The sequence below is a fragment of the Alternaria rosae genome, assembly GCF_020736505.1.
Source record: "Alternaria rosae strain MPI-PUGE-AT-0040 chromosome Unknown BKA58scaffold_36, whole genome shotgun sequence".
NCBI classification, from domain to species: Eukaryota; Fungi; Ascomycota; class Dothideomycetes; order Pleosporales; family Pleosporaceae; genus Alternaria; species Alternaria rosae.
In genome coordinates this window covers 1-9,450 of record NW_025763605.1, presented here as the reverse complement: position 1 = coordinate 9,450, position 9,450 = coordinate 1, and the positions used below count along the sequence as shown (strand labels likewise).

General features: G+C 53.0%; 7 protein-coding genes across 7 annotated transcripts; 3 read left to right on the top strand and 4 right to left on the bottom strand.

Annotated features, from left to right (window-relative positions):
- Positions 1-14: 14 nt before the first annotated feature.
- Positions 15-685, top strand: BKA58DRAFT_139198 (uncharacterized protein; the record flags this gene model as incomplete). Its single annotated transcript, XM_046164543.1, has 2 exons — positions 15-81; positions 136-685. Coding segments are annotated over 2 exons (411 nt in total), but the record flags the coding sequence as incomplete, so codon positions are not given.
- A 155-nt stretch (positions 686-840) lies between these two features.
- On the bottom strand, positions 841-1,589 carry BKA58DRAFT_445309 (ribosome biogenesis regulatory protein-domain-containing protein; the record flags this gene model as incomplete). The annotated part of the gene is made up of 2 exons (XM_046174133.1): positions 841-1,387; positions 1,441-1,589. The coding sequence occupies 2 exons, from the start codon at positions 1,587-1,589 to the stop codon at positions 841-843; spliced, it is 696 nt and encodes a 231-aa protein (XP_046019708.1).
- Positions 1,590-1,826: 237 nt separating this feature from the next.
- On the top strand, positions 1,827-2,909 carry BKA58DRAFT_406820 (mitochondrial ribosomal death-associated protein 3-domain-containing protein; the record flags this gene model as incomplete). Its single annotated transcript, XM_046171986.1, has 2 exons — positions 1,827-2,406; positions 2,455-2,909. 2 exons carry the CDS (start codon positions 1,827-1,829, stop codon positions 2,907-2,909), a joined length of 1,035 nt encoding a protein of 344 aa, XP_046019707.1.
- Positions 2,910-3,311: 402 nt separating this feature from the next.
- Positions 3,312-4,292, bottom strand: BKA58DRAFT_455536 (uncharacterized protein; the record flags this gene model as incomplete). The annotated part of the gene is made up of 3 exons (XM_046174558.1): positions 3,803-4,292; positions 3,540-3,752; positions 3,312-3,494 (listed from the first exon to the last, which is right to left on the bottom strand). The coding sequence occupies exons 1-3, from the start codon at positions 4,037-4,039 to the stop codon at positions 3,312-3,314; spliced, it is 633 nt and encodes a 210-aa protein (XP_046019706.1). The 5' UTR covers positions 4,040-4,292.
- Positions 4,257-6,663, top strand: BKA58DRAFT_455531 (kinase-like domain-containing protein; the record flags this gene model as incomplete). Its single annotated transcript, XM_046174557.1, has 5 exons — positions 4,257-4,514; positions 4,580-5,093; positions 5,147-5,718; positions 5,780-5,927; positions 5,975-6,663. The coding sequence occupies exons 1-5, from the start codon at positions 4,473-4,475 to the stop codon at positions 6,661-6,663; spliced, it is 1,965 nt and encodes a 654-aa protein (XP_046019705.1). The 5' UTR covers positions 4,257-4,472.
- Positions 6,664-6,795: 132 nt separating this feature from the next.
- BKA58DRAFT_139151 (uncharacterized protein) lies at positions 6,796-7,625 on the bottom strand. The gene is made up of 2 exons (XM_046164542.1): positions 7,577-7,625; positions 6,796-7,522 (listed from the first exon to the last, which is right to left on the bottom strand). Exon 2 carries the CDS (start codon positions 7,439-7,441, stop codon positions 6,929-6,931), a length of 513 nt encoding a protein of 170 aa, XP_046019704.1. The 5' UTR covers positions 7,442-7,522; positions 7,577-7,625; the 3' UTR covers positions 6,796-6,928.
- A 325-nt stretch (positions 7,626-7,950) lies between these two features.
- On the bottom strand, positions 7,951-9,034 carry BKA58DRAFT_455525 (uncharacterized protein; the record flags this gene model as incomplete). The annotated part of the gene is made up of 2 exons (XM_046174556.1): positions 8,476-9,034; positions 7,951-8,424 (listed from the first exon to the last, which is right to left on the bottom strand). Exons 1-2 carry the CDS (start codon positions 8,800-8,802, stop codon positions 7,951-7,953), a joined length of 801 nt encoding a protein of 266 aa, XP_046019703.1. The 5' UTR covers positions 8,803-9,034.
- Between the last annotated feature and the right edge of the window lie 416 nt (positions 9,035-9,450).

The following is a 9,450-nucleotide window of genomic DNA, read 5'->3' as shown; positions in this document are numbered from 1 at the left end:
CTTTGCATGTTGCCTTCTTCGGATCTGCAAGTCCGAATGTTCAGTACGCGGGTACATTCTTGGGAGCTGTGGGTATCTATCGTAAGTGAACTCATCTAGCAGCATGGATCGCTTGGTTCTAACAATTTCCACTAGCAACAATAGCGAATACTATATCCTGGGCCGCCAACAACGTCGAGGGCGTGTACAAGCGTGGCGTCACCCTTGGCTTTGTGATAGGCTGGGGCAACATCAATGGCGTCGTTTCGTCGAACATCTACCGCAGTAGGGATAAGCCGCGCTATTTCCTGGGACATGGTGTAGTTCTGGCATATCTGACGCTGTGGCTGCTTGGCGGGAGTATTGTGACCCGATTTCTGCTTGCGTGGGAGAACAAGAAAAGGAGGCAGGGAGCAAGGGACCACTGGATTGAGGGTAAGAGTGAAAAAGAGATTGAGGAGATGGGGGACCAGCGGCCGGATTTCTTATATACTCTCTAAAATGTAGAGTTGAGGCTTGGGTAGAATATTAGAACGGACTCTAGTCGCGTCACAATAGACATGGCACTATCAGAACTTCTGAACGCTAGCTTGTTGAAGTAAGCTTTCAAAGTTCCGACTCAAACGCACTTGGTTGGTAGATCCGTGGCTGGATAAAGTGCAGAAATAGTATATTCGACGGCGTGGTTACTCATGGTATCTGGGAGACAATGTTGCAGCCTCGGAAAGAATCAATAAAGTGCAAGTTCGCAAGCTTTTAGCCCTGCGCCCACAAGTCGAATACATGCCGTAAGATTAACGCCGCCCAATGCATGTCGTTTTATAAATTGACCTCTCTCAGATAAAGGTCAAGTGCTCCAGCTCACGCACCAACCTTTCGAGACTTGACGCTGTTCGCCCGTTCCTTCCTCTCGTTGCGCCGCATCCTCTCCTTCCGCTCTTTCCGATTATCCGCCCTCTGGTCGTGAGCCTCACCGGTCTTGGCTTCCTTCTTCTCGTCAACCTCGACCAGCCAGTCGTTCTCGCCCGCCTTGTTCTTGCCCTTGTAACCCCACTTGGGTACCCAGTCGCCCGTAGCCTCGTCGTAGGCCAGCTTAGTGTCGCGCTTCTTGTTCTTGATGCCCTTCTTCGCAGCAAACTTATCCCACTTGGTGGGCTCCTTGGCTTCGGGAATAGGCTTCTCGCGGGGGAGGGGTGTTGTCGGCGCAGGGAGGACGAGGTGGACGCCCTCTGAGTTTGACTTGATTTCGCAGGTCGAGAGGAGCTGGTTGATGAGGGCTTGAGCGGCATCGCGGGCAGTGGCAGTGAGGGTTGCTTCGTCGGCGCCGGCGGGGACGGGGTTGGGGTCGTTTGCGAGCAGGTTTCCCAGGTCAAAGGTGAAGGGCGTGGGCTTGTTCACAGTAATGGGTCTTTGTTGAGTAAGCAACGGTGTAGTAGAGGACAAAGCAAGCATGCGACGTACAGTCGGCTGGAGACGGTCGAGTCTGCGACGGAAGGTGCGCCGTTGGACTTGACGTCCATGGCGCCTCCGTTGATTTCATCGGCGAGCTGGGAATGCGTGGGCGAAGTGCCACCGAGCGCGACGCCGCCGTCCATTTCTGTGTCTGACATTTTGCGAGGGTCGAGTGGTTTTGGTAGAATTTCGCTCTGCGCGCCTGCTGCCAAAAGTTCAGAATAAATTTCGAGTCCGTGCACGAGCGGCGGACTCCCGAGGCTGCGACCATCACAGAATTCGTCTCTAGCATCGCCAATTCGCCCATTGCGGAGGGCCAGAGCCTCGACCACCCGTCATGCCGCCTTCCACATGTTTCCGGAGCTTCTCGCAGCTGTCGCTTGATGCCGCCGCCCATGGATGCATTGCACCGCGCGTGCTACGCCCCCGATAGCCTGCTGCTTTCCACGTCGTCCGCCCGCTATGCTGTGGTTGGACCCAAGAAGAAGGGCATGACCGCCGCCCCCAAGAAGGGTGTCAAGTCTCTGAACACGAAGAAGGGGAGAGGAGCATCAGGAGGTGACTCGGGCAAGCGGCCAGCCCAAGGCGAGCGGAAAGCCCAACGGAAGCGCATCGTTCTGAGCAACGACAACGCACTCGAAGTATCTTCGCTGCGGGACCTCACCAAGGACAATGTCCTCAGCGAACAGAATGAGGGCAAGGTTATGGGGCTACCACAAGAGACTGTAGTGGATGCGCTGCGAGCCGTCGAGGCATTCAAAACAACCCAGGGATGGGGTCTGTTCCGCCGACCAGCCGTGTTGATGAGAAAGGAGGCGATTGAACTCGCGAGGCTGTTCAAAGAGGCCGAGAGCTCCAAGAAGACAATAAGACGGATACTGTGCGGGCAAAGAATGAGCGGGAAGAGCACATTGGTACTTCAGGGTCTGACTATGGGTTTTCTACGGGACTGGTTTGTGATCAACCTACCAGAAGGTATGGACTGTGATTTCGAGGCAGAGACAAGCCACTAACAAATCTCAGCCCAGACCCTCGTCAACGCGCATACCGACTATGCGCCTCTTCCCAACTCAGAACCGATGCAGTACACTCAAGATACATACACGGCGAATCTCCTCCAGCAAATCCTCATGTCCAACGGAGCATTCCTCGCAGCCACAAAACTTAGCACGCAGCCTGAACTGCCTCTGCCACTTCCTGCGGGCGCTACACTGAAAGAGCTGGCGGCGCTTGGTATGGCCAATCCCGAAGCATCATGGCCAGTGTTTGTTGCGTTATGGAATGAGCTATCTCTACCAGGCCGTCCACAAATCCTGCTTGCACTCGACGGCCTATCGCATGTTATGCGCCACTCCGAGTACATGTCTGCGGAAGTAAAGCCTATCCACGCCCACGACCTGACTCTTGTCCGCCATTTCGTCGATCATCTTTCAGGCCAAAGAAATTACCCAACGGCGGCGTGGTGCTCGGCGCGCTAACAAAAGATCGAACGCCCCCCGCCTACACAGCGATGTACCACTCGCTCGAAAGCGGTCGCCCGTCAAAAGTCCGAAGCTACGTCCAGTAATGGAACCCCTACAAGAGCGTAGACGTGCGCGTCATGGTCGCAGGACTCCCTAGCGACTCGACCCCAGATGCCACCATCGTCCATGGAGCTGATATTATAACGTTGGCGGGCTGACCAAGGAAGAGGCCAGATCAATCATGGAGTACTATGCCGAAAGCGGCATGTTGCGACACCAAGTCAACGAGGGCTTCGTAGCGGAGAAGTGGAGTTTGGCGGGTATGGGGAACATTGGCGAGCTGGAGAAGGCAAGCGTGCGGATGCGGTTGTAGTTGTATTATATGGTGGCACCAATCATAAATCAGGCATGTCAATGTTAAGTATCGTTTGGCATTGCTAGTTGTAGCGGCATGTTCAGACCAACGGACTTTCCCATGGCCCCTATCCATATGGTCATATACTTATCTGCTGATATAACGCTCTCGACACTGGCCTCCATCACATCAGCCGTCTGACATGGATGGATGAAGAACACAGGTCTGTTGGTTAGCGGGTGCTCCTGCGATGGTTAGTTGAATCCAACACATGGGATCACACTTCTCACAGTGATAGTAATGCCTCCAATGACACCAGCATTCTCTGTTTGAGCTTTGAACTGCGGCGGGACCAAGTGCTCGTACAACGTAGTCATTGTCGGCGGATACCGGTGCTGAGGGTCACGAATGCTGATGTACAAGACGGGCATGCGATAGACATCCGATAGGACAATGTCGTAGTCTACAACTGGCTGGGGTGCTACGGCATCGCGAAGAGCTTCCTACCTGAACTGAGCTCGTATCGGCAGATCAGGGCCCTGGCATCACCCACCTCGTCGTCGTCCACTACTTCATTCTCTTCAATAGCGTCCCGATCATGCACCGCAGGTCGATCTGCATGGAGCGGCAGATGGGTGGTAATGTTGAGATATACGGACCCATTTCGGTGCCTCTTCTCCACGGAAAGCCACTCGTGCTGCGCGCTACCTCTCAGCTGAAAGCATCGCTGCAGCGCATCGCAGGCCTGCTCAAACTCAATTGCGTCGAGGTGAGGAAAACCTGGAAGCATGCTTTTGCGTGAATTTGTTCGGGCTGAGTAATGCAAATGAGGAAGCTGTCATAGGGTGACTCGGATACAGTTCATGGGTGGCAGTTGACGCAGGTTGCAGGTTGACAAAGTGGGCAGCGTATAGGTGTAGCCGGTACGTCGTTCCGGACCACTCAACAGGGCGGCAGGCTCGCCACGCGCAAATCGGCAGGGGTGGGACGCGACTTCCCCGGCTCCAGGGCTTGGCTGCCTGCAACATCGTTCAAGTCTCGAGGGCGTGCGGACGTTCAATCTCAGTACAGCTTAGCGGCCCAGACTCTCCCGCCCTTACTACTCGTTTCCATCATTCGCAACACTATGCTGCCTATCTAGACACAGTCATACACGCGCCAGCATTGACCCCGTCTCCGTCGCCATCTCCGTCTCGACTCCACTACTCGCCCTTGTTGTCAGGATGCCGGCCCAGACTGAGAAAAGCCAGCTCAAGCGAAACCGCGTATGTAGCCGTTATGCTGCCAAGTATGTGACTGGGAGCGGGCGCTGACGCTTCAATTGCTGTAGTACTCGCAGGGCGAAGAGGCCGAACCAAAGCGCACTCGCCACTCGCGCCTGTCGCCGCCTCCCAACGGCCGTCTTAAGCAGGGACCGTTGCCTTCGCCTGTAACCCACAAGGAATCCACCGGAGACGCTTCGGAAGGCTACAAAGAAGGTACACAGAGTCCCCCGCCTAGCAAGCCAAGCCAGGCACGCGGTGGTCTCTCGTCGCCCCCATCCGACACCCAGCCCTTCTCCCAGTTTGTCTACCCGCCCGACAGCCGGACGTACGCCGTAGAAGATGAAGAGGAAGAGGAAGTCTGGGGCTACCTGGTGCCTATGGATGGCCGGGACAAAGACGTGCTAGTATTGCGCCGGCGACAAGCCTGTCCGGTCCCTCAGGCACTCGTTGGCCAGACCGAAGGAACAGAGCGGGTAAGCAAAGAAGAGTACAAAAAGCAGGAGGACAAATACGAGCAGGAGAAGCAGGAGCACGGTGTACCAGCAGGTGGCTACCTCATCGGTCGCCACAGAGAGTGTGGTAAGTCGCGGAAACAGTCCTTGCCCAAGAATGCTTGTCTGACCATGCCACAGATCGAGTCCTCAGTTCACCTACCGTATCAAACCGGCACTGTCTGCTCTTCACGGAGAAGAAGGGCGGCGATGTTGTCGCTGTACTCGAAGACTTGTCTGGAAACGGAACATTTGTCAACGACATCTTCGTTGGACGGAACAAGCGACGCGAGCTGCGCGAAGGTGACGAGATTGCCATCTTGGACCAAGCCCGCTATGTCTTCAGGTACCCGTTGAAGCGCAACACCCACCGGTTTCGACAACAATACACTATGCAGGAGCAGTTAGGCAAGGGACATTTTGCTTCAGTATACCTCTGCGCAGAGAAAGCGACAGGCGTACGGTACGCAGTGAAGAAATTCGAGAAGCGTTCTGGTCCTGGCGAAAAGTCCAAGGTCGAGGGTCTGCAGCAAGAGATCGCCGTGCTGATGAGTGTCCATCCGGCGCTGCTCTGTCTCAAGGACACGTTCGATGAGGATGATGGTGTCTACCTGGTGCTCGAGCTCGCGACTGAGGGCGAACTGTTCAACTGGATCGTCATGAAACAAATTGACCGAGGCGGAGGCACGCAAGGTATTCGTGCAATTGTTCCAGTCGGTTAAGTACTTGGTAAGTTCTCATATTTCCTTCTGGTTCAACGCTAACACATGTCAGCATGAGCGCAACATTGTACACAGAGATATCAAGCCCGAGAACATATTGCTTACAGATAAGGATCTGTCGATCAAGTTAGCTGATTTTGGTCTTGCCAAAATTATCGGCGAAGAATCCTTCACAACCACACTGTGTGGAACTCCGTCATGTATGTTGTCCTATTCCAAAGTACGACAGTATGCTAATGTTTTTCAGACGTTGCGCCTGAAATTCTGGAAAATTCCAACCACCGTCGCTACACCAGAGCTGTGGACGTTTGGTCATTAGGCGTCGTACTGTACATCTGCCTGTGTGGGTTCCCTCCATTCTCAGACGAGCTGTACAGTGAGGAGAACCCATACACACTATCACAACAGATCAAAATGGGCCGCTTCGACTATCCGTCACCGTACTGGGATTCCGTTGGCGACCCCGCGCTGGATCTCATCGACAAGATGCTCACAGTCGATGTTGAGAAACGGATATCAATTGATGAATGCCTGCAGCACCCGTGGACTACGCAAGACAGAATAAGCGTCACCGATAGCACAGACGGTCTCACGGGGGCCATATCCAAGCTCGATTTCTCCAAGCGCAAGATACAACGGGAGCGCACTATGCTTAGTAGCATTAACGATGTTAAGGTCACTCGTGTCATCAACGCCGCTGAAGGCCAAGAGCCCGTCAAGGTTTACGCAAAGAATGGAGTTGAGAACGGTACGAAGATGAACGGCAAGACCCAAGGGGCTGCAGAGGTAAGGCCTGCCGATGAGCGAAATCCTAACGAATTCGTCGAGATGGGCGGTAAAGGCGATCAGACTCTGTACTCGGAAGAGGAGGACGGTTCCCGCTATGCAACTGACCAAAGCCTTGCATCCGCACAGAGCAAAGGTCAGGTGAATTGAGATGGAGTGGTATTTCTTTCGAGCGGAGCGTCTGGCGTATTCTGAGGGTTAAAGGTTATGGGAGTTCTACGGCCGTAAAGGCAGAAGTGTAAAATAGCGGGCTAGGGGCCAGTACATGTACTGCTGTCTAGTCATTTTACGGAGTATAGCGTAGTAAACATCGCGTTTTGCACCGTCATCATGCATGCCTTGGGTCATGGATAAGGTGATGTATCACTCAAGGTACCCGACCATAGAAGAGGGACTTGGAAACGTGGCCCACTATTTACCTCAACATATATCCTCGCAATGCTGCCGTAATGCCTAAAGCAAGTCCAGTCACAAGGCTGCAAAACAGAACAATGAGCAGCCGACTGCCCAAAGTCGTGCTTATGCAGAAAGCCCAGAATTGGCCTGCCCAAACTGCCCAGGCCCACAGCCATAACCAGAACCAGTGCCGGTGCCAAAGGTACAACATTCCAGTCGAGCAAAAGAGGCTTGTACCCAACATCGCCGAAAACCACCATATCTCTTTCTTGAACCAAGTCTTGAGGCCTTCTCGAATACTATGAACTTTCAGTCTAGAGTCAGGATAAGCGTGGAAGATTGTGCCACCCTGGATCTCTTTATCGATCCTTTCTTTGAGCTGCTTCTCCCTAAGCAGTGAAAGATCAGTGTCCTCTACATCGAGCTCAATCCTCATGGCTGCTGTTAATTCGAGAACTGCGCGATATTCTCCACGGACGTCTTCGAAGTGGCCATTGTTGGACGCGATGGCGTAATGTGTATAGATCCACATTATATAGATCCCGACTGTCCATGCGAGCAGCAGTCCAAGGCAGATAATGAGCTCCAAAAGGGAGAATCACCATTGGTAGTCCTATAGTACACGTTCAGTAAGACATCAGTACATCAAGGCTCAATGGCGACCCACTCCCGTGTTCTGACACTTTCCGTGAAGCTCCATGTATGCGTGGTCAAACGTTTTATTTCCCCTCACCCAAGTGATGCTTAGTAGATCGGGGGAGTCTTGCCCCCCAAGGCTCTCGGCTTCGCTTTTGTATGCAGATATGTTGAGAGCGGGTGCGGTTATAAGCTCGTCCATGAATCGAGATGATTCATTCAAGGTTCCGCCAAGTCCATAGTCCTCGACATCTGTGGCTGCTTAACAGGCAAACAGTACTGATCACGTACGGTCTTACATTGAGACACAGCTTCTACCAGGATACACTCAGTCCCGACACTCCATGGTGCGTGGAGTTTACAATACTCTTCTGAGCGCAGCACAGGATCATCTGCATGTTTCGGCTATTGAACGATCCTACTCAGACGGAGATTGAGGGAAACAGTGACAGGAATATGCTCACTTCGACTTGCCATGTCGATAATCCAGTAATTGCCATCCTGTGGGATGACATGTTCTTGGATTCTCCAACCATCGTGTATTACGTAGAGTAGCCGGGAATACTTGTCGAAGGGTACAAGGTTATCCTCGCCATCTTGGACACGAGACACAACGTTGGAGTCGTAGTCACTCATAGCGCTCATGAGCGTAGGAAATGAGAGAATGAAAACCATGGCGGTTTTGGAACGTAGTCTGCGCTGCCAAACGGAACTCTTGATAGTCTGGCATGTTGATAATAGTGAAGCATCATTCTCGATAAATATCGTCCGCAATAGCCGATAGGTGACGGGTCTGTCTTCCATGCATATTGTCAGATACCTTGCGAACTCCCGCCATGATACGACCGCCAACAATAGTTGACCTCCACGGCCCACGGCCTATCAGTTGTCAGTATCGAATTCCGTGCTTTCAAACTCTGGCCAGCTTACAACGTCCCATATAATATCAATCGCTTTTGCTACTGCGAACGTCAGATGTCCTCCACCTAACGTAACTTGGAAAAAGCCAGAGAACGACCACATGCTATAAGTCCTTGGATCCAGACGAAAACTGCCGTCCGCTTGGCAAGCCTCGAGGTCAGAGCGAAACAGCCACACCGCTCCGACGGCGACTAATACCAGAGTGCCTGCAAGACCGAGAATCCAGATGGCCCCAAAGAACCAGCCTAGTCCTCGCAGCCATCGTGTTGATTTAAGGTCTCGCTTGAGGTCCTGGAAGGCGGTATGGACGCTTCGAACGCCGTCGCGGTAATCCATAACCCCAAAATCTGGTGGAAGCGACTGGATTGAATAGAATGGTTGGAATTATCAAGAATGAAGAGAGTGCTGCCAGGGCGATAGTGAGTTCATCTATTGGTAAAGAGAAGGCTGAGACATCGCCACTGCTGGCATGCGTCTACCAGTCGTGGACCCCACGCCTCCCTTCAACTGGCCGCGCTCATCTATGTGCATCGATTTCTCAGCCTTTGACAGCCTACCAACCTACGAGAAACGGCGCTAAGCAGAGCAAAAGCATGAACTTGTCACACAGCCCGCTGCTGCATTGCATGTTCAACAGTATGTGGCTGGAGTCCACATGCTGCAGCTATGCCAACGGCGTGTTGGAGGCAACCTCGAATAACATCAACAACAACACCAAAGCGCAGTAACGTTTATACACCTGATGGAACAAGAGCCGTAACGGAATAGGCTAGGGATAAGTACACGTACTGCGCAGTCGGTTAATGGAGCATAGCGAAGTAAGGATGGAATTTTACACTATGATGCTGTCTGCTTCGGGTTGTGGATAAGGTGATGTACCCCCCCAGACCAATGACATGGCACGATGTACGATGAGAGGGTATTTGGTTTGGATGGCCTGTCAGTGGTGCCATCTTGTCTCCTTTGAACGGGTACGCTAGGATC